Genomic DNA, 23,569 nt, shown 5'->3' with positions numbered 1-23,569 from the left:
TGGCACCACGGGCTTGGCTCCCCGCACGTACGCTTTCTCTGTAGGCCAGCATTCTGTGGCTCTGCCCGCTTGAGCACCTGACACTGGCGGGTAGGGGGCTCCATGATTCGGCTTTCAGTCTTGCCAGGCTTTCGGTCCCTGGCTTCTGCTCTGGCCAGACTGGTCTGTCTCCTGTCCCCAAACATGCCATTGTGGTTTCCCGCCTCTGGCCTTCTCCTAAAGTCACGGCCTCGGCTGTTAGAACTTTCCGCGGTTCCTCACCTACACCACGTCCATCCTCGAAGACTTGAGCGTCTGCGTTCTTCGTTCCTTTTCCTGCCGTCCCAGCCTGAGTTCCTGCCTTTTTCCTTCGAGGGCCTGCACCTTCTCTTCGACTTCATACCCTCTTCCTTTCCCTGCTGGCCTGGCTTAGAAAGACATCTCTGCTGAATTCCTCACCCTCCCGTGTCCTCCCCGGTTACTAAGTACTCCTCGAGGGCCATGCGCCAGGCTCCCCGCCAGCTTCCTAAGGGACCCACAGGAACAGCAAGGCCGCTTCTCCTCTCTGGGAGGCAGCAGGGCCATCTGTGAGTTGGGACCTGGTGTCCCCAAGAGGTGAGAGTGGAACACCCCAGGCACCCCCAAGGACACTGGTGGGCTCTGGCTGTCCCCTTTCCCCCGGGGGGAACTTGTTTCTCACCCAACGTGGCCATCGTCAGACTTGTAGGCCTTTTCACGTGCGTTGGTGGCTGTGGCCGTGGTGGTGACGGCGACAGTGTTTTAATTACCTCACAGCGCAGTCCGAAGGCCTGGGGCACACGGTGTCTTCCTTGAGGCTCCCTCCATGACGGCTCAATTAGGGGAGCAGCGGGGCTGTGGTTCAATATGCAGGCCAGCTTCCTAATTGAAAACACATTTTCCCCTCCGAAGCTGCAGCTGGTTTGGTTCTGCTCATGCAGAAAAGGATATAACCTTGCCTAACATAGGAAATGAACGGTTGAGAGAGAAGCCAAATTCAATTTCAGTCAGATATGTTGAGGCTAAGCCCGTGATCTATGGAAGCAGGGGAGCGAGCTGTGTGCATGTGGAAAGGGGCGCACTCAGCAGACCATTAATCACGGCCGCCCGCCCGGCGCTGCCGCCACCGCGCGGGCCTCTGCGCCAGCGCCACCCCTCCGCCGGGGCTGGACCGCCGCCAAGCACTCCAGAAGTTAACCTCTTAAAGACCCGGAGCTGCTTTCTGTTGAATAAATGTAATTTTGTGGTCAGAAATAAATGCTTGTGATGTAGCAGGAGCTTTGAAAACAACAGTGAGCCAAAGCTATTACAAATTGCTCTGTGTTGTGGAAGTCAACAGCATACATCAAAACTCCGAGTGTATGGCAAATTGATTTCGGCCCAGAGCTCTGCAGCTATTCAATAAAAGTCCTATTAAGCCATTGTATGTAATGAACAATCCAGAGCAAATCTAATATTTTCAGTGGATAATTATTTTTAACATCCTCTCGGCAACCATCGGTCGAGTCTTGGATGTTTCCAGAGCGGACCCGCGTATGGTGGGCCCTCCTCAGCTCTCATCTGTCTCTGCCGGAGGCCCGTAGATAGCACCCACTGCCCCACGAACTCGGGGCCCCTCCGCAGGCTTCACCAGCAGACCTTGCTCCTGAAAAAGGACTTGGATGTTCTGGTCTCTCCGAGCCTGGCACATGGCGGGTCCCCGGGAAGCATTGGTTGAACTCGGATGAACTGAGCTGACATGGAAAAAGGGACAGTCAAATAGCTCTAGAATAAGAGAGGAAAATGCTGTGTTGGCTCCGGAGCCACTAGAGACCAGAGGGTCACAGGTCAAGAATTCGAGGTCCCATGCACTGAAGGGACCAGTGCCAATGCCCAGAGGGAGCCCCAGGACTCGCCCACTGCACCTCTGTTCCTCGACAGCTGGGGAGACAGGCTCTGCGTCAGGGAGCCCCTGCTGATGGAGCCACCAGGGTGGTTGTGTTGCCAGCTGAGTGGGGTCACCTTGGCAGAGGCCACTTCCTCAGCTGCCCCACCGCTCTGTTCGCAGCCAGGAGGTGACCATGGTCATGCTGACTCGTGTCACACTCTTTATGTCAGTCTCCCCTTCTGGACTGTAAGCTTCTGGAGGACAGGGTTTACTTATTTGTTCTATCATTCAGTTAGTACTTATTGAACACCTACTCTCTGCCAGGCGGGACCTGAAGTAGGCTGTGGTCCCTAGTTGTAGGTAATTAAGCTGCTTTCATGGTGCTTCGAAGTTGAGCAGGTTCTATGTCCTCACATGGCAGATTGTAAACCAAGGATGGGTGGATGGATGGATGAGCAAGTGGATGGACAGATGGATGGATGGATAGATGGATGGATGGATGGGTGGATGGATGGATGAGCAAGTTGATAGACAGATGGGTGGATATGTACAGGTGGATGGATGGATGGGTGGATAGGCAGATGGATAGATAGACAGCAGGTGGATGGACAGGTGGGTGGATGGATGGATGGTTGGATAAATGAGCAAGTGGATGGATGGGTGGGTGGGTGCATAGATGGGTGGATGCATGAGTTGGATGGATAGTTGACCAAGTGGATGGATGAATGGGTGGATGGGTGGGTGGATGGATGAGCAAGTGGATGGATGGAGAGATGGAGAGTTAACACCCCCAGTGTATAAATCAGAAGCATTCTCTGTCCATAAAAGAGGCCCTGTTCTGTCTGCTTACACTCCCAGAACTTTGCAGGGAATCATGTGACACCAGGAGGCAGCTGTGATATGAAGATAAGGGCCCAGAGTTACAAGGCCTGGGTTTGAGGCCTGACTTACCAGTGACCTTGACTTTTCACCAAGGCAGTAGACCTCTCACTGCCTCTTTTTCCTCATAATAAATGTGAAGGATTGAGGGGAATTGCTTTGAATGATGATTAGAAGTAGTATTTGTCTAATTTTTTTTTCCTGGACTAAAATTATCCAACTTGTAATAGTCATATAGTATTTATTTGAATACTGTGGAATTTAACTTATTAGGGTATTTTATTTTCTGCAGAGCTCTCTTCCCTTGGAAAAACTCAGTCAGGATGGTAATTAGGTTTTACTAATGTTCCATCAATTTAATGCAGTAATTTCTTAAATGAAACTGACACCAAGGACCAGATGGGCAAGAGGACTGTGAAGGTGTGTGCGGGGCCCCGGGAGGGAGTTTGGGGACGCTGATGCCAGCTGAGAGCTCAGACTAGTCTGCTGCCTGCATGTGGGGCGGTCTGCGTGCCGTGTCTCCCTTTGCTATTTATCTATTTATTACAGACCGCGCCACTGCTCCCTTTGCTGATAATCATTTGTGCAGCATTTTATGTCTATAAATTCCCATTTCCACCATCTCACATGGCCTTACCCACCGCCCTGTGCTAGGTTATAGCCAACCTGAGCCACAGGACAGGAGGGTGGCCATGAGCTTGAGGAGCAGCATGGGCGCTTGGAGGTGAGGTCTGTGCCCTGCCCCCCACCCCCATCTCCACACCCTTGATGCCTCTTTCACCGTCTCTTGGTCCCACCTGTCCTGGGATCCGTGGCTCCCTGGAGCCTCATTATGCCTAGCCATGTGCCACCCTCTTGTCACTGAATACTCACTGTCTCTAGCAAGTATTCCCAGATGGCGGGAGCCCACCCCTGCGGTGAATGTCAGCCACACACTTGTGAACCACCTGCACAGAGAGGCGTCACCATAATTGTTGAGGTCGTGAGTGGCCTGAGCAAGGTTACAGGTTGGAACCCAGGTGTTTGGACTCGGGCGGATACTTATTCCACTCCCCGCCATGGAAGGGGGCATGAACCACTGCTTCATCTAACTTCGACTTCCAGAGCTTTCCAAGTTGCCAGCCAGGAAGAGGCAAGTCAGCCAAGTGGCCCAGTGACCTCCCAGTCCCCCTGCTCACTGGGGACCCCCTCGTTCGGTCACTGCTGGGGGCTGTTCTTCAGCCTCATCCCCTGCCATCGTGCGGACCCAGAGTGGCAGAAAGGGGCCCACCCGGGAAGGCACACCAGCCGAGCTCTCTAGTGGGAAGGGAGGGTGGCCTGGAGAAGAAGTTCCTCTGAAGCCCGTGGACTCTGAGCGCAGCCCTCGGGGAGAGGAGGGAGTGGAAGGAGAGAGCATCTCATCAGCTCCAGCTATTTGCTGGAAGCTTCATGTCCATTATCTGATTTAATCTGCACAGCAGTACAGCCCTGAGAGGTTTTATGCACACTTCTGTAGAGAGGAGAAAGTGGGCCCAGAGAAGTCAAGTAACTTGCTTGATGCCACACAGCTTGCTGGCCTCAGAGCGGAGACTTGAACTCCACCGTGCGACTCTAAAGTCAGTGCTTATTCTAGAAAACTTGTGAAGTGTCTTAAATTTGGTCCAAAAGTAGGAGAAGATGGGGGAGACCCGTGAGATGATGCTTTGTCCTCCAGCTGGTCGCTCACAGCGTGTGTAGAAGAGAAAGGATTGTTCCCTAGGGCTGTAGGGGACAGGAGCTCCTACCTTCCCGGGACAGAGCCATGCACCCCCGGGAACCCCTCCACTTCCGGACTCCAGCGCCTTTCATGAGCAGGCCTGTGACCGCTGGAGTCCAGGGACTTGGAAGGGCGAGTCTGACCTGGAGGCACTGGGCCCGGCATCCCCCTGGGGCAGACCTCTGAGCGTGTGTTCTTGTGAAAAGTAGCCGATAGGTGCTGCCTCCCTTAGAGCATGGGCGTGTCCCCTGCGGGCTCGAGGGACCCAGAAGCCTGGCTGGCAGGACTCCATAGTTGTCACACTGGTCCGCTGCCACTGTGGCCCTGGCACCTGGAGGGGGGTGGGGGCGGCCTCCAGGGCTCTGGGCACCTGCACCTCTCCTTCCCCCCCTCACTCTGTGTCCTGACTTCTGTGTCCCCGCCCCTGCCCCCCCACCCTCCCACCCCAGGCCTGCAGCGGCTCCTTCCTGGGGAGGAGGCTTAGAGCTTCAGAGAAAACTGAGCAGACAAACCACAGATTTTGGAACCAGATGTATCAGGATTTGACTCCTGACATCACCTTTTACCAGTGTGACCTTGAGTGGGTCCTTTCATCTGCTCTGTGTCGTGGAAAATCTGTCCTGCAGATGCCACATCTAGTTATCGATCATAGAATTCTCCAGATCCCTCCATCTCCTAAATACCACTGCTCTCCCCGGATTCAGCTGCAGCCCTCTAGGGCTCTCACTGCCCACCTGTCCCGTCCCTGCTTAACCCCATCTGGCCATGGAGGGGCTGATGGCTCCAAATCTCCGTCTTTGGGCCTTTCCCAATATCAGGCCTCCCGGGAGTTTCCCTTTGACCTCTTAGAAACTTATATAACCTCCCCACAGACACCCAAAGATCCACATCTCTGTTTCCCATCTCAGGGCCGGTGACCAGCCAGCCACCAGTCACCCTGGCCAGAGATCTCTGAGAGACCCACTTCTGCCAAAAGACCTTGGGATTTCTCCTTCCCCACCTCACTCATTCATTCATTCATTTTATCTACCTGCCTGTCTATGAGAGAGATGAGAGTGAGCAGGGGAGGGGAAGAGAGGGAGGGAGACAGAATCCCAAGCAGACTCCGCCCTGTCAGAGCAAAGCCCCTCATGGGGCTCAAACTCACTGAACCAGCTGAGCCACTCAGGTGCCGCCCTCGTCTCCTTCTTTGGCTCCCTCCTTCCCAACACACGGCTTCCTGCTCCTCTCTCCCTCGGAGTTGCCTTCCCACCCAGAGTGGTCCCTTCGGGTCACCTCCTGACTGCCACCCTCAGCCTTACAGCATAAAACGGGGGGGCCCAGCTTACCCTCCAGGCTCTCCCAGCTGCCCTGGCTGCAGGCCCTCGCAGCAGCCCCCCAACTTCTCTGAAAGGCAGTACACCCTATCTCCGCGCAGGCTCCCCTTCCCCACGAAGCCCCGGCCCTCCCACCACGAGGAAGTTCGTTGTCCTCTTCCAAACTTCCGGAAGTGTTCAGAACGCGAGGTACAGGACGGTATCTGTAATATCCGACCATTTCCCTGTTTTATTTTATTATTTTTTTAAATGTTTTATTTATTTCTAGGAGAGAGAGAGAGAGACAGCATGAGCAGGGGAGGGTCAGAGAGAGAGGGAGACACAGAATCTGAAGCAGGCTCCAGGTTCTGAGCTGGCAGCCAGCACAGAGCCCGACGCGGGGCTCGAACCCACGAACCGCGAGATCATGGCCTAAGCGAAAGTCGGACGCTTAACCTACTAAGCCACCCAGGCGCCCCATTTCCCTGTTTTAAAAGAGACGACAATGTGTGTATACAGATGCTTGTAAATGCGTAAAATATTTCTGGAAAGATGCACAAGAGAGTGTTGGCCTGTCAGCCGGGCAACTGGGCGAAGGTGGACGCACACAGGAAGGAGACCTACTTTTCACTGCATTCTTATACTTTCTGTCATTTCTATTTTTATTTTTGAAATTAAATGGTGGTTAGGATATCTGCCAAGATGTGCCACCATCACCACCGTCTCATTCTAAGACATTTCCATCACCCAAGAAAAGAAACCCTGTGCCCGTTGACACTCCCCATTCTCCCCTCACCCCAGGCAACCATTAACTGACTTCCTTTCTGTCTACAGGGGTTGACCTCTGTTAACATTACACTTAAATGAAATCATACAGTGTGTGGTCTTTTGTGACTGACTTCTTTCATATAGCCTCACGGTTTCAATATTTATCTGTCATATCCTTGTATCAGTACTTGATTCCTTTTTATGGCTGAATTATAATCCATCGCATCGATGTGCCACATTTTTTTAATCCTTCGTCGGTTGATGTGATGGCCATTCAGGTTTCCGCCACCTTTTGTCTGTTGCGAGTGTGCTGGTATAAACATTCCTATGCAAGTTTTTTTGCAGAGGGACATGGTTTCCTTTCTCTTGGGTGTATACCCAGAAGTGGAAATGCTAGATAATATGGTAACTCTGTGTTTAACTGTTTGAGGAACTGCCAATCCGTTTTCCAAAGTGCCTCGTTTCACATTTCCATCCCCAGTGTATGAGGGTTCCAATTTCTCTCCATCCTCTCTAACACTTAACCACTATTGCCTAGTAGTTATGAAACGGTAGCTCATTGTGGCTTTGATTTGCATTTCCCTAATGACTACGGACGTTGAGCGTCTTTTCATGTGCGTATTGGCCATTTCTATATCTTCTTTGGAGAAATGTCTATCTAGATCTTTTGTCTATTTTTAAATTCAGTTATTTGTCTTTTTATTGTTGAGTTGTAAGAGGTCTTTATTCTGTATACTAATCCCTCGTCAAATACGTGATTTGCAAAAATGTTCTCCCATTCTGGGGGTTGTTTCATTTTCCCAATAGCGTCCTTTGAAGCACACACATTTTAAATGTGATAAAATAGAATTTACCTGTTCTTCTTTTGTTGTCTGTGCTTTTGATATTATACTGAAGGTCACAAAGGTTTACAGCTGAGTTTCCTTATAAGAGTTTGCAGTTTTAGCTCTTACATTTTGGTCTCAGATACGTTTTGAGTTAATTTCCACACATAGTGTAAGGTAGGGGTCTGGTTTCCTTCTTTGGTGTGTGGATATTCAGTTTGTCTCTGTGTTGTCTGTCGAAAAACAGTTCTCCCCCCACTGAATTGTCTTTTCACCCTTGTCAAAACTCAGTTAACTATACCGTGAGAGGTTATTTCCAGACTCTTAATTCTGTTCTGATTTAACTGTATGTCTGCCCTTATGCCAGTACCGCACATTCTTTTTATTTCAAATTTTTTTTAATGTTACTCGCTTTTGAGAGAGAGAGAGCGTGAGACAGCATGAGTGGGGGAGGGACAGATAGAGGGGAGGGACAGAATCTGAAGCAGGCTCCAGGCTCTGAGCTGTCAACACAGAGCTGGACGCGGGGCTTGAACTCACGAACTGCAAGATCATGTCCTGACCCTAAGTCGGATGCTTAACCGACTGAGCCACCCAGACACCCCACCAGTACCATACATTCTTGATTAATGTAGCTTTGCAGTAAGTTTTGAGATTGATAAGTGTGAGTCCCCCCCCCTTTGTTTTTCTTTATCAAGACTGTCAGCTGTTTTGGACCCTTGCATTTCGATACGAATCTTAAGGATCAGCCTGCCAGTTTCTGCAAGGAAGCTAGCTGGGGTTTAGACAGGCATTGCACCGACTCTGTAGATCGAATTTGGGACTTTTGCCATCTTAACAGTATTAAGCCACCCAATCCATGGGCATTTTAAAATCTCACTTTCAGATGGTTTATGGCTAGCGGATAGAAAGACCATTGATTTTTGTGTATTGATCTTATATTGTGCACCCTTGCTGAATACTGTATGTGTATTTATACCTTTAAGGTGTTTTTTTTTGTTTTTGTTTTTGTTTTTTGTTTTTTTTTTACCAAATATATATATTATCCGTTTGTAAAAACTGCGTTTGAAAAGCGTCACGGAGGCAAAGGAAAAGGGAAAAAAAAACCCAACCCTCAGGTAGGCATTCAGCCTCCTCCACGGCCCCGCTGTGATTTGTCTGAGGTTTGAGGGGGGGGTCGGCTGTGGCCCCAGGGCACAGGACAGCACACCACCAGGCACACTTGAATCACCCCTTTGACCAAGTGAAGGGATGAATGGACCCGTAAGGAATTTGGGCAGCCAGCGGCGTCCACCACGGAGGCACCCTGCTGTGGGCAGAGGCTTTCCCCGCTGGGAAGCTGGAGCCTCTACCTTTTGGTCCTGGTCTTGCAGTCCGGAGAGAGAGGACAGTAATCGTCCTTGCCCACAGCGGCCCTTCCAGTGCGTGCTGACAGCCAGCAGGTCAGATGTGCGTGGCAAATGGGAAGAGACAACTGCCGATTACTGTTTTCATCGTCTTTTCCACGATTCTCATGCTGTTCTCTGCCACAGATCCCTTCTCGGTGGCCCCACACCTTTATTTCCCCTCTTTCCCCCTCGTCCTTCACAGCACGATCTTCTCCAGGCTTCTCCGGTCGTCTTCTCTTAGACACTCGATCGAGGCGGGGGGGGGGGGGGTGGTGGTGGTTAGGGAATATTCCATCTGTTTATATGAGAAGCACCTGCGTGGTGTTACCCCCTCCCCGCCCATCGTCTACGCTGCATTACCTTCCTAACTAAAAGTGCCCTGTGGGGTCTGTCCAGCCCGCGGCAAGCCAGGTGGGGACTTCCAGCGAGTCTTGTTCAGTTCCCTGCCACGCGCACTCTCCTCACTGGTGCAGTTCTTCTCACTGGTCGCTGTCTGCAAATTCAATGTCATGAAGGAATGTGACCTTGACAGAGAAAGCTGGTGGTGGGCAGGCATACAGCTGGGCTCCCATGCACATTCCCAGTCTTTCTTCCTTCCATGTTGCTCCAAAGGCAGCCTGGGCACCGGAAGAGGGGCTCCCTCCACCCCAGGGGCCTCTTGTGCCTCCCACAGGGTGCACAGCAAATATGTTCTTGCACTGTGATCTTGCTGTAGAATATGTATACCTTCCTTTTACGTGGCTGGCTTTATTTAAAAATGAGAACTCCAAAGCCGTGGCCACGCACGCAGCTGTTTGGGACAGGGTCTTGGTCATTGCCTGCAGATTTCCGGTATTCCACGTGACTCTCCCAATCGTGTTTCGCTCTTGAAAGATGCCGAGCGAGACAGAACTGTTGTGTCATCCCCGCAGCTCTGGCTGGTCCTTGTCGGCCTGTAGTCCAGCAGAGCACCTCAATTTAAAAATTCTGTTAATGGTCCATGTTTATTTCTAACTCATCAGCTTGTGAGTTTCCTCTGGAAACTCACAGGCTCAGGGACTGTTTGTGAGTGGGCCGTCGCCAGCACAGTATCCTGGGTGTTGTTGAAGCGTCTCTATCCCTCAGGACTTGAAACAAAGGAAGACAGCCTGTGGTGTGAGAACGCTGCATTTGGATTTTTTTTTCTAGAAAGTTACTAGTGTTTGCTCAGATTCTGTACATTCCAGACTCGACCTGCTGCTTGATATGGGAGATTCTCAGAGTTCATTTTCACAACTCAGGAAGGAGCAAGCTATTCACTAGACAGATGAAGAGACCAAGGCGTAGTTTAAGTAGTCGTCCCCCCCCCCCCCCCCCCCCCTCCTCTAGACAATCCAGCAAGCATGTACCAGGGCCAGCTGCAAACCTGAGCTTCTGTCCCTTCAGAGCACACCTTTCTTTCTTTCCACTGACTGCGCGGCCCCGGGCCCCTGCAAGCCCCAGGGCGTCCTTTAGGGGCCTGGCTCCAGACTTGGTCGGTTACTGCATCTGAGAAGTGGCATTACCCATCTGGCAACTCCGTCACCATTCACAGCAACCTAGGCTGGTTCTCCCCACTTTGCAGACAAGGAAACTGAGGCACAGAGGTTAGTTTGGTGGCTGAGGTAGCACACCTGTGTTAGTACTGGAGCCAGGACTCAGCCCTCTTCTTCGCACACCGTCTCCAGGCCCTCGGCCCTGTAGCACCCTGGAGAGATGAGCCTTTGCATTTCAGGATACACAACACTGAGTGAGCGTCAGTGCCAGTCTTTCTGTTCCAGATGTTTTGGGGATCCCTAGGCCCTTGTACAAAGTTGCACCATTGTACCTAGGCCTCACGGCTCACGAGGTACCAGTGTGTGGCCTGGGGAGGTGGGCGGCGGGGCAGCGCCAGGAGCCTGCAGCAGTCTGTTCATGGCGCCGAGGATCGGCCCCCTGGTCTTGGAGCACAGTGGGCAACAGATGTGGCACCCAGAGCGAGGCCGCCAGTGTACATGCGGGGCGCTCCCAGTCATCACAACGGCTAGAGTGTTCCGAGCCTCCCAAGTGCTCGGCCCACTTACGGTCATGTTCTTTCTTAATACTTACCTGAAGCCTACGAAGAGGTCTTTATTTTCTCCATTTTAGAGATGACATCACCTGGTTATTTTCATCCCCTGGTTATTTACCCCAACATGCCTACCTCCACTTTTCTCCACTGCCTCCACTTCCCCAGGGCTCTCTTGTTCTGACAAGGAAGTTAGTGCTTCCCTAAACTAGGCCGAAACTTGGCTCTCATGGCCTCCCACTTTTTAGACTATGGGGCACGGTGAACGCCCCCTTGAAGCTCTTAATTATAGGACCCCGCCTTCTCTAGTCCACTGCTGCAGTTACCAATGCCACAGAACTCAGCAGCGAGTTACCAGGAGTCCCTTAGCCCATCAGCTGTTTCTGCCTAGAACCTACCCGCATCCATTCACAGATACTCCCCAGGGAGCCTCCTGCGTTAGGCGCTGGGGTAACATGAGGAAGGTGCCTGCGCCCCCCGCCCCTGGCCAGGGATGGACCACAGGGTGGTGGGGAGGGAAGCTCGTGGATGTGAGTCATCATCATGTGGGTGGGAAGTGGGCAGAGAGGGATTTACAAAGAGCTCAGGTGGCACAGGGACCGAGGGACCAGTGGTGCCTGGAGAAATTAGGAGGCCACCACAAAGGAGGCGTCACCTAGACTGGCTCATGAAAGAGAGCTGGATTCCCCCGTACTGTGAAGAGCCTTCCAGGCAGAGGACCTAGTGCATATAGACCTGGAGGTCGGGAGGGGCACGGCGGCCGGGGGGACCGGGTGTGGAGAAGCCTGCTCAGTGCTGGGATTTTCTGGGAGGGCAAGTCAGTAGCGGAGAGCAAGGGCCGCGTTGGGGAGCGCTCTGGGGCTTCAGCCTGGGGGTGCGGTGAAGCCATCAGAGCAGAGCAGCTCCAGGTTTTTTCTGGGTTCTGGGACAGGGTCCCAGGGCCCCTGTGCAGGACACACCACGCTCCGTGGCAGGCCACAGTTGCGGAGATCTGCTGGGCACGGGTCTGCAGCGTCCGAACTGGAAGTCCTGGGAGGGGGGCATCAATTAAGGCTGAAGCATCAAAGGAAGGAAGGAGATAGTTGCGAAATCGATTTCTGAGGCCAAACGAACAGGACTTTGCGATTGATTGACGGTCAAGGGGGATTTATACATCTGTAAATATTACACCATTCTGTCCTTTTTCCACTTCTAAGCAAAGCATCTCCCAGTTAAAATTCAGGCCGGTGCTCGATCCCTCCGCACTTCCTTCCCCCACAGCAGACAGGAGAGCCCTATTGAAAATTAAGTAACAGCCTCTGATGCCTCAACCCGTTAGTGTTCCGAGTCACGGGTGTGTGAGGGATTTTCACAGCGAGTGTCACCTGAAGACATGAGCAAGCCCCTCAACAGTTGTAGCGACCCCTGTGAGTGACGGGTAGGGGCCAGTCATAACAGATTGATTATTTTAAAAGCGGCGTGACGGGTTGTACAAAAACAGATCCCTTGAGTGTGTAAATTCTCTTCTAACTGACTCCCTCAAAGTGGACACGCAATTCAGATGATGTTTGCATGATGTTTCATCTTCTAGGTGCATCGTGGGTCAGTGATTCTCACCAGCGCTGAGCTCTAGCTCACCAGGAGCTCCACACTGTTAGATCCTCCGTCTGTCTGACACCCCAGGGCTCCTTTAAGGCCCGCATTCTGGTCGCTCCCTTCTCTTAGGCATAGAAAATAAAATTCAGAGAGGCAGAGGGTACGTAGCTAGCATAATATTCCCAAATGCACAAACGGAGCCCTGTTGTAAATCCAGTCTTCTGGTTTCAAGCCCTGTGCCCTTTCTACTTTGATGCCACCTTCTCCCTGCCCTGCCCACGGCAAAAATAATTTAAAATATCCTTTGGTCCTCAGGGAGGGTGACAGTCACAGGCAGCAACGAGTGGAGACCCCACACGACTCCTCCCCAGGCCTCACGGCGTGGACCCCCTCCCAGGTCCAGGGCTCTAATGGGCGATCTCCATAAACGCTCCAAACCTGGGCTGAGTGTGCATATGACTGTAGGCAAGGATTGGCTGTTTCAGATTCAGAGTAAGCTACCTTCCTATACGTTTTTATCTTTAGCTTTAATTCTTATTACAAAAAGGCAAAGTCCGCACAGTGTGGCGTTGGTAACCTTTGGGTCCCAGAGACCTGCTGAGCTTCTTCGTTTCCCACCCACCCCCACCCCCACCCCCACCCCCGTCCTGCTGGTGGGATGCACAGCCCACCCCAGGAGGGCGCTGGCGGGCGGCCGCAATGGGAAGAGGTGCTTCCGGTGCGCTGGCTCCAGCCAAGTGGCTGTCATCACATCAGCACACGAACCCTACTTTCCAAACAAAGAACTCTTTACATTACTAAGCATTTTCATAAAGATTTAAAACTGGATCCCCTAACCGTCTGCTCACTTGGGCAGGTAAAACTGGTGCCATACTTGAGGCACATTGGCACTCGTACGATAAAAAGGTATCAGACACCCGCCGTGTGCCAGTCTAGAGGAAAGGCAGTTGAGACATAAAGCACAGTGCGGGCTTTCTGGGAACCCAGGCTCTCCTGAGGGAGCCTCATCGGCAGTCCCGGGACTTCCAGACAATCCCATGTGGTGATGGGCGTGTCCCCCAGGCAGGGGGGAGATGGGTCAGTGGAGCCTCAAGGATCAGAGGAACATTCCAAGGAGGCGCCTTCCAGGCTGCGGGGAAATTGCTCTCGTATTCAGGGAACAGGGAGGAACCGGGCGTGGCAGGAGGTGAGGCTGATCCCTGGAGCCGAACAGGTTTTCCCCAGGGCCGGGGCTGGAGTGCAACCAGAGCTTGGCCAGATCTGTTTCCCCCCCCCCCCCCCCCCCCCCCCCCCCCCCCCCCCCCCCCCCCCCCCCCCCCCCCCCCCCCCCCTCACTCACAATGGCTTTGAGGGGGTGGGGATGGGAGACAGACTCTCTACCTCAGGCTATCTGTGCACTTTAAGTAGTCAGAGTACCTCACCTGNAACCGGGCGTGGCAGGAGGTGAGGCTGATCCCTGGAGCCGAACAGGTTTTCCCCAGGGCCGGGGCTGGAGTGCAACCAGAGCTTCTGCAAAGCCGAACACCTTCCCTCCCCCCCCCCCCCCCCCCCCCCCCCCCCCCCCGTTCTGCCACCCCTGACCTTGACCTCACTCACAATGGCTTTGAGGGGGTGGGGATGGGAGACAGACTCTCTACCTCAGGCTATCTGTGCACTTTAAGTAGTCAGAGTACCTCACCTGGATCCTACTTCCAGTTATCTACCCTAAGACCTCACCTTGGGGCTCTGGGCTGCCTATTCTTATCCTGGCTCAAGGTCACAAAGGCAGGCAGCACACACACCTGAGCACCTGCAGCAGGCAGGCGTGGAGGGTGGAGGGTTTGGGGATGAGGGCGACACCGTCCCTCTCCCCCTCACTCACAGAATGCTAGAAGGGGATGGCCCCACGTCCCAGGCTCTAACTGCATGGATACCCCAGGAAAGCTCTTGAACGTGACAAAGGCAGCCCTTCCCTGAGCCAGGCACTGAGCTCCTTACCACCATGAGTTCACCTACCGCTCTGGCAGGTGGACGCCGTTACCCCCCTTACAGATCAGGGTGGCCAGCCCAGCCCCGGGGCCCCCCTTCGGCCCTTTAAACCCAGAGCCCTGCCAGCAATGGAACCTGGCACCCACGTTCTCTTCGAGCGTGGATAAGGCTCCAGCAGCGGGGATGCGAGCAAAAGGTAGTTGAGTACTCAGAAGCAGTAACTAGGAAGTCCCCGGCCGCAGCAAGGGGAAGCCCGCCTCGGAGCTGGGACGGAGGATCGACCAAAACTCAGATTCCAACACCCAGTCTTGGACGAGAGTGCTGACCATAGGGGTGTTCAAAAGAGTGAATGAGAATAGAAAGTATCAAAATTCCCAGAAGCAACAAATTCTTCCAGGTTCGGAAATTGTATGGGGGGGCGGGGCTGGGTAGGGCCCCCGCATCAAGTAGAAACTTAACTGTATAAGGAGTGCTTGCCTTGTAGTCGAGCTGCTTAATGATTTAATTAAGCTCATTGCCCTGACCTTGTTCTCCTAGGGCGGGCTTTGAATTGTCTTGCCTTTGTGGGAAGGGGACACAAGGGAAGGGAGCTCTCAGTCCCTGTGTTAGTCTGCCAGAGCTGCCATGAGCAGGTTCCACACACTGACCAGCTTAAACAACAGACATGCATTCCTCATGGTTCTGGGGCCTAGAAGGCCAAGATCAAGGTGTGGGCAGTATCGGTTCCTTCTGAGGCTGTGAGGGAGATTCTGTCCCCAGCGTGTCACCTGACTTCCAGTGGTTTGCTGTCAGACCTCAGTGTTTATCACCCCAGTCTCTGCCTTTGTGTCCATATGGGGTCCTCCCTGAATGTTTGTCTCTGTGTCCTAATTTCCCCTTTGAGATAGCCCCCCCCCCCCCCCCGCTGTAACCTTATCTCATTTTGATCACTTGCAAAGGCCTTATTGCCAAATAAGGTCACATTGATAAGTATTCGGAATCAGGACTTCAACATCTTTTTTTTTTTTTATGTTTATTTTTGAGAGAGAGAGAGAATGCATGCGCATGAGTGGGGGAGGGGCAGAGAGAGAGGGAGACACAGAGTCTGAAACAGCCTCCAGGCTCTGAACCGTCAGCACAGCACCTGACGCGGGGCTCTAACTCAGGAATGGTGACCTCATGCCCTGAGCTGAACCGGACACTCAACTGACTGAGCCACCCAGGTGCCCTGGGACTTCAACATCTTCTGGGACACCGTTCAACCCATAGCAGTCCCCAAGTTTGCTGTGTAAATTACCAACCCCTCCTTCCCACCTCCCCATCAACAACCCAGACAGGAGAGACAAGACCGCATTCCTGGATGCTTCCAGATCTATCCTTTGCCTACCACAGGGCCAGCTGCCCTTTGTACCCTCGGTCAGAATATCTGCAAAGCGAGGGACCCACCCTAGGTGCGTCCCAAGCTGGGTAGAGAAGTCTCTGCCAGTGTTGAGAGGTACAGAGAGCAGACAGGATACCTGCTTTCCGGGCAGAAGCTCTGCCCCCCATGAGCATGTACTCCCCGGAGGGAATAGAAAGACCCAGAGCACAGGGAGTGCTCCAGACATCTGAAGAGCTAACTCCACTTTTCCTCAAACCATCTACGTACGGGACAGTTAGATACAGAGGAAGTCAGTACTGTTAAGACATTTTCCAAATCTCGCCGTAGACACTGAAAAAGATGTATGTGTTCTGAAAGCACAGTATAAAACTTTAGAGCCCAATACGGGGCTTGAACCCATGAACCGTGAGATCATGACCTGAGCCGAAGTCGGACGCTTAACTGACTGAGCCACCCAGGCGCCCCTACATATGGTTTAATTTTAAATACACAAAGTTTTACTAGCTTTATCGAAATATAATTCACATACCATAGAATTCACTCATTTAAAGTCCATAGCCTATTGACTTCGGACATAGTCACAAAGTTGTGCAACCATTTCCACAGTTAACTGGAGAGCATTTCATCACCTCAAAAAGAAACCCTTCACCCCTAAGCCATCATCCTCCAAACCCTCCCCACCCCGCCTCCCCAGCCCCACACCACCACTCACCTGCTTTCTGTCTCTGTAATTTGCCTCTGTGACTACCTTTCATTCAACTCTATATTGTTTTTAACTAGAAAAAAAAAAAAAACCAAGGCAACTAGAAACCAGAGGATGACTTCTACTGGAGAGTGGCAGAATTAGGGTTTTTCCTTCTCTCTCTCTCTAGGTATTTTTCTAATGACTCAATGAGCATGAATTGCTAATACTCAGAAGAGGGGGAAAGCTTTTTATTTTAAAAATAAGGAGAGAACTATCTTGTCATTTTTAAGTAGTCCTTTGGGATTATCCAAACCCCGCCCCCCGGCCGCCAAGTACCTAAATCCCAATTCTCATTTTACAGAGGCAACATGTGTCAGAGTTCCAAACAACGGACTTCCAGTGGGAATTTGGGGACCCAACTTGCTAGATGCTGGAAATGCTGGTTTGCTCTGCATTGGGTGTCCTGAGCCCTGTCCCCCGCCAGCCCTTGGGTCTTACTTCCCAGCGCCCTCCCAGTCCTTCCTCAGGTGGCCTTTCTCAGCCCTGAACAAATCGTTGGTTGGCTCTCGCGAGAGACCCTGTAATTAAGCCACATCCTTTTGCCTCTTTAATAACCTTGGAGACAGAGAGTATAATTCTGCGAAGGGACAGAAGGAGTATGTAATTTAGTGTCCTTTTCCTGAGCCAGGATGAACTCGGTGCATGTAGCATCTTGTGTGCCTCAGGTGTAAAAGGCGATCTGATGCCTCAACAAGTGTGTTCTTTGAGCAGAACACGCATGGAGTTCATCCAGCAATCAGAGGCTCTTCTGACGTGTGTCCCGCATACTTAGGAGTTTTGCGTGTCCCCTTTCTTTGATGAATAGACTTTATGCCGGCTCAGCTGGGTTAATTCATGAGACGAACTGACCCTGGCCACCATCACAGAAACTAGCCAGGTGCCTAAGCCAGAAACCTGGGCGCTGTCCTTGACTTGCCTGCTTCCTCTGTGCCTTGTGTCACCTCGGTTTGACCCCATTCTCCCTGATCATCTTTTCCTCAATCCCTGTGGTGGCCATTGTTTGCTGGGTGAGGGCAGAGACCCCCGAATGGTCACCTCCTACATGCACTGCTGGCCCCTTGTGATCTGACCTGCTCACTGCCTAGTCCTGTCACCCACGTATCCATTTCCCGCCCCTGCAGACCCCCTTGTTCCCTGGTGTGTTGGGACAGCCCCATCTGTGGGTCCTTGATCTAGATTCCAAGGACACAAGAGGGCATGTGAGTGCCCTAAACGGAGCACATAATGACACGTGCATGTATTTCTAGGAAGAGGGTCCTTGGCTTTCATAAAATTCTTCTATTTTTTAAAGTTTGTTTAAAACTCTCTGTGCAGAGCTCAACGTGGGACTCCATCCCACAAACCATGAGATCGTGACCTAAGCCGAAATCAAGAGTCACATGCTCCCTCATAAAAGTAAAGTTATGCCTAAGAGTTATGAGGCGCCTCAGAATTAGGAGGCAGCCCTCATAAAATCCTTAAGGAGGATCTACAAACCCCCAGATTTTAAGAGTTGGCCCTGGGTGTTTGAGTATGTCCCTCCCTTTTCACACAGTCTCTCTCCTTCCCATCTGGTGATCTACTCTTGAATGTCACTCACTTTCCTGACTGATGGCCCTTTCTCAGTGTCCCTATGGCTCTGCTTACCCAGCACTCTCCCAGCTGGGGTCAGTCACCTGTTGGCATACCTGCTTCTCCTGCAGCTGGGAGCTGTCACTCTGCCCCCACCCCTGCCCCTCACACAGCGTCTGCATACAGTCAAGCCCCAGTAAACACTCGCAGAGGAAGGAAAGGGACCGTTTTCCTCTGTGAAGAGCCCCCACTCAGCCGGGCAGTGGCACCAAGTGTCACAAATGGCTCCATAATTGCACAGCACCGCTCCTGCCCCGTCCCCCTCACCAACGGGGCCGCGTGGATTGTCTCCCTCTCGTGTGTTTGCAGCCATTTGCCCCGAGAGGAAGGCCCAGCTGTCCGGCATTTTCACGAACAAGTCAGACTTCTGTTTGCTGTGGGAACTCGATAGATGTGTGAGGATTTCTAAATTACCTCCTGACAAATTTTGAGCTCTTTGTTTTTCTTTTCCTTCTTCCATCGCTCTTCAGATTGATGCACTGAGTAAAAGAAGCAAAGAAGCTGAGGCAGCCTTCTTGAATGTCTACAAGAGATTGATCGATGTTCCAGGTAAGTCCCGCACTCACACGGCCACCGGTGGGCACCGTGTGTGGGCAAGTCAGTGGACCTTGGGCTTACTCTTCTCAGCTTCCCTAAGGGAATTACCCAGCAATGGCAGCTCCCCCAGGAAACTGGGGATTCTGGGACTACGGATTCTCCAAAATCCAGACTGGTGGATGGGTATGAAAATCAGATGTGTATTTGCTAAAGTTAATCATATAACTTCCCTTTGATGCCTTTGTAAATGCAAAGACTCCAATCTGTGGGGCTGCCTTTCTCTTTATATTAAAATACTGCACATTGGCAGAGAAGAAATAGAACCCATGTGTGTGCTATATTCACTGAGCGTTCATGGTACTGGGCTGGCCGATTCCACATTCAGGAATGGCCCTAATGGGGCACCTTGAATGCCTCCTTCCTCTCATGTCATCCAGGGAATCCGTAGCCTCTGGGCAAGTCTTTCACTAAAGGGTTACAGCCAAGGGCAAGTGGTAGCTTCTTACCACATATGTGGGTTGTTTCTTTCATTTAAAGAAACTAAGAAGTTAAACTTTTAATGATGCTTGTTCGGTATTCAGAGAAGTGATGGCTTTTCATTCCTTATTTTAGAAAAGTGAGGCAGATTTTAGAGCACCTTGAGCCGTGTGAGTCGCATTGATCCTCTTTTCCTGGGTGTTGCCCTCACCAAGAATCCATGGGACAGTGATGGACATGATCGCATGGGTCCCAGCTCAGTCCTGGGAAGCCTCAGATCAGAAAATTAGGAAAGCAGTTTGAATGTCCTCCTCTTTTGACCAAGAAAGGCCAATTATCACCACCCTCCCCTCCCTAGCTATTGGAGTTGCTCACTTGCTCTTAGTAATCCTTTGAATATTAATGGCATCACTGGAGCCATTTTTAACAAGCAGTTCAAGCAGAGCAGAAACACGTCTCCTTGGTGTCTGTATTTGGACTCCAGTTCAGGTTGACCATTGGCTCTGCTGTCCCCTCTGGGAATGGGGATTAATGGAGGCCACACCAAGCTAAGAGTGGCAGAAAGCATTCTAGACACTTTGGACAAAGAGGAGGGAGATATAGATTCTCCTGCCAGGGCCTGCTGTGAAGTCTTGGCCACATTCCTCCTCTTCTCTGGACCTCCACTTCCTCATCTAGAAAATGGAATAAGGTGGGGGAACAGCCTAGTGATGAAAATGGCTTTCTTTGAACTTTTTGCTGTCTTAGGAGCATATCCAGCCCTTGGTTCCAAATCCTTGCCTTTTGATTTTCTGCAAGAGTTTGTATCCCCTTAAGAGTTCCCCCAAAGACTCTGGCTGGGTCTCCTGAGGAAGCTTCTTCACAGTAACTGGATCATTTGATGCTTTACACACACTGTGTCTCAGGAATTGGCAGTGTGCTGGGCCTGCTTACATTTTCTTTTGCAAATTTTGTGTCGGTGACTTAGTTGAAAAGGGACAAGCTTATTTTGTCTTCGCCGAAGATGCAGAGAGCCTTTTGCTGCTGTTTTCTAAATAACGTATACTCTCTTTCTTACAAGTTCATTTGTACCTGGGTTTTCCCTTAGTGAAGTTTCTCAACGAGGCAGTCACTTTAATAAGTTACAGGATTTCTCTTTCTGTAATTATTTTCTGTCTTAATTTCAAATAAACCAATAAAAGATGTTTGTTTGTTTTTGTTTGTTTGTTTAAACCAACACTCCTCTTTGCCTGAGCAGGCCTCACTGATAATTTTTATAGAATTTTGGTTGTAACATGGGCAGATATTTATATTGTTTTTCTTGCTTACTACTGTCCGAGAAGCATTTTCCCCCCATATTGATGATATTCTTCATAATTATCATTTTTGGCCAGAGAATCCCAAGTTTGCAGTTTCAATTTCAGAATGAGCAAATCGGCCGTTTGATGCTTTCCGTTAGAGTAAAAGTCCATTGAAGTATATCGGCCTGCCACACAGATCCCTTTTACACCCCCCCCCCCCCCCCCGCCCCCCGCCCAGGTGTTTCTTCCTTTACAAATGCCATGGTCTGACGGATCTAACAAGTTCCTTGAAAAGCAGGAATGGTGCTTGGAGCATTCTACCTATGTTTTGAAGTCTGCTTGCTGCTCAGATGAAGTAATCCTGCGGCTGAGACTTACAGGAAGGGTCTGGTCAATAGCGTTGCACTTACTGACAGTCACGCAGTTGGGGGGAGTCAGGGTGTCTTAGCTGTCTGTGTACTTCAGGCTTTGATCCAGCTGAACCCAGAAACAGTGGTGGGGCGTGTTAAGTTGTGTCGCAAGAAACAGCAACTTACGCTATGTCAGGAAAGGGAAGGAGGCTCTCGAGAATAATGGGATGGGCATTTCGGCTGTGTGTCATGTGGCCCGCTCCAGAAACCCAAGAAGAGCCAACCAGGTGGCTCTGGGAATAGGCGGGGCCAAAGTCCCACCGTCCAAGGAGGGAAGCCTGACAGAACCGGCCCCCCATGGACCCCCTTCCAGAAATCTTAGTTATTTGTGTCTTTCCTTGTTTCTCACCTGCTGGCTCTATTGGAATGAAAGCCTCCTGAGGACAGGTTTGCTTTGTCGCTCTGTGCCCAGCACCTGGAGCAGAGCCTGGCATGTCACAGGTGCGATACGTGATGTGGCCCAAGGGGTCCATCATCTGAGAGCCACCAGGGGGTCACACTGGTGGCTCTTGAAGCTCAACTTTGGCTCAGTTCTGACTCCTGAGGTTCAGCCTGCATATCCAGTGGCCCCTGCACGTCCGCACCGGGATGACGTGGGCACCCCAAAACCACCCAGTGGCCCCTGCATGTCCCCACCAAGATGATGTGGGCTCCCCGAAACCACCCAGTGGCCCCTGCACGTCCCCACCAAGATGATGTGGGCTCCCCGAAACCACCCACTGTTCCCAGAGGAAACGGGCTCCTCCTTGTATTGCCTCTCTTAACGAGCAGCACCACCTTCGACCCAGCTGCTCACACCAGAGCACAGGGTCACCAAGCCCTGGCCGCGCTGCCTCCAGAATGTTCTGGATTCTATCCGCTTCTCTCCATCCCAGCTTCTGCTCTCCACCTCATACTTCAGACCCCCCCCTCCTCGTGTCTACAGTCCCTCGACACGAGTCCTCCAGCTTGCAAGAAGGGGTTATTCTTCACCCTGCACGCAGACCGGGCCCCATCTCCGCTTGCTTACTCCTCCAGATTAGCTTAAGATGCGACGGCCTGACCTCCCAGGTCTGGCTCAGATGTGCTTCTCTCTCTCTCACACTCCCTGCGCCTTGTGTGTTTGTCTCTTTTATAACTACTCGATGTTCCGCTGGTTTCCTTTCTGCACCCCTCAACCCCCACCCCCATTTTGCCAGCATCTACCCCGGTGCCTGCCGCGGAGCAGAAACTCCTCAGATACTGGTTGAGGGAATAATTTAAAGGGTCAAACTATTTCTTCAGAACGTTGTCTGAAGATTTGCAGTCCTTAATTGTTCACGTTGAACTGTGCTCCCCAGAGTGACGCTCTCACTGAGAGAGAACACTCTGGAGCGTTCTAACAACCCGGACTGCAGGAGAACAGAGCGTATCGTCCTTTGAGTTGCAGCATTGTGACACCTGTCTGAGCTCTCCTTTTGCTTTCGTATCATTCCATAAAGATGCACCTGCCCGCGTAGACGTTTATATGACCCTTAGCATTTCGGGTTCTGCAAGCCGGCACATGCACTTCAGAGGGACCGACGTCCAGAGCCCATGTTTGGTTTACCAGCTGCCCTGCCAGAAATCCCAAACTTTGCACCTGCTATGCACACCCCTTCCCCTCCCGCCCTCCTCTCCTCTGAGGGAGAAGAAACATTGGAGCCCTGGGTTTTCCTCCTTGGCCATCATCAGCATCCCGGATCCCAGATTGTGTCATTTCTCTTCCCCAAAGTTCATTCGTACCGAAGACATGAGATAAACATTTAAATATGTAATTGTTCTGCCGATTCCACCAAATGGTTAAAAAAAGTTAGGACTGCCCTCTTTACCTTCTTCCTCATTTGCCACCAGTTTGTTCTGCATTCTCTAGGCCATTCGGAGAGTATTTTAAGACTCTTTTTATCGGAAATATCCTGCTCACTTCAGCCGGAGCATACTCTCTTTCCACTGGGCCCCCCACCCCCAGCCTCCCTGGGATTAGATCAGCACCTCAAAAGCCGGCCCCTCCCTGTGTCCCAGGAACCATGCTGAGTCCCAGGGGTAGAGCCGGGAGCAAATCAGCCAAATAGCTTCCTGATCTTGTGGGCTTCAGAGGATGCCGGGAATGTGGGCATTAAAAGTAATCACACACATAGTCATTGTAGCATAGGTGTGACAAGTACTTTGGAGACAGAGCCCATTGGGCATGAAATGTAGGTTGGGAAGGACCAGGCAGGTCCCAGTTTAGCGAGCAAGAGGAGAGGGCAGTAATGTCATCTAAACCAAGACACTGTCACTGGTCAAGGGGGCACTAATAGCTACACCTGAGCAAAGGTCACACACCGGTGTGGTCACCTAGCTGCAAAGGCAGGTGGGAGCCTGGTAGTTCATGTGAAGGATTCTGGAGTTCGTCTAACCGAGAAACCAAGCATGGCTTGTAAGCATGGAAATACCACGATCAGGTGCATGTAATAAAAAAAGTCATCCCGACTCTACCGGCAGGACAGCAGATTGGAAAGGTGTCCCAAGGGGATCTTGGGGGCGGCAGATGAGGTCCTTTGGTCTCAGGCAGCAGGGGTGAGATTAGAGGAAAATGGACAGATTTCATCTGCATGGAGGAGGTGGGGTGGATGGTTGAGGAAGGCCAGTAGGGCAGCCCTTGCCAGGGCACAGTGAGCGCAGTGCGATTTCCTTCAGGACTTGTTTACGTGGTTCCCTCTAGTCTATTAATTAAAAGGAAGATCAACAGACAAGTTTGGAGGATTAACTTCCCTTCCTGATTCTCTTATCGCCTCTGATCATTGTTCTCAGAGCACTTGTACATTTTAGT

The 23,569-nt window shown here is 51.6% G+C and overlaps 1 protein-coding gene across 8 annotated transcripts in view; it reads left to right on the top strand.

Annotated features, from left to right (window-relative positions):
* Positions 1–23,569, top strand: part of CUX1 (cut like homeobox 1) — a 364,880-nt gene that overhangs the window by 175,654 nt on the left and 165,657 nt on the right. For all 8 annotated transcript variants that reach the window (XM_039243512.1, XM_039243511.1, XM_039243513.1 and 5 more), the window contains one exon: positions 18,527–18,605. In XM_039243512.1, coding sequence (XP_039099443.1) covers positions 18,527–18,605 — 79 coding nt within the window. The remainder of the gene's footprint in view (positions 1–18,526; positions 18,606–23,569) is intronic.

Source organism: Hyaena hyaena, unplaced genomic scaffold (assembly GCF_003009895.1).
Source record: "Hyaena hyaena isolate Hyena2069 unplaced genomic scaffold, ASM300989v1 scaffold_228, whole genome shotgun sequence".
Classification (NCBI taxonomy): domain Eukaryota; kingdom Metazoa; phylum Chordata; class Mammalia; order Carnivora; family Hyaenidae; genus Hyaena; species Hyaena hyaena.
Note: the sequence above shows the minus strand (reverse complement) of the source record. Positions and strands in the feature narration are given on the sequence as shown.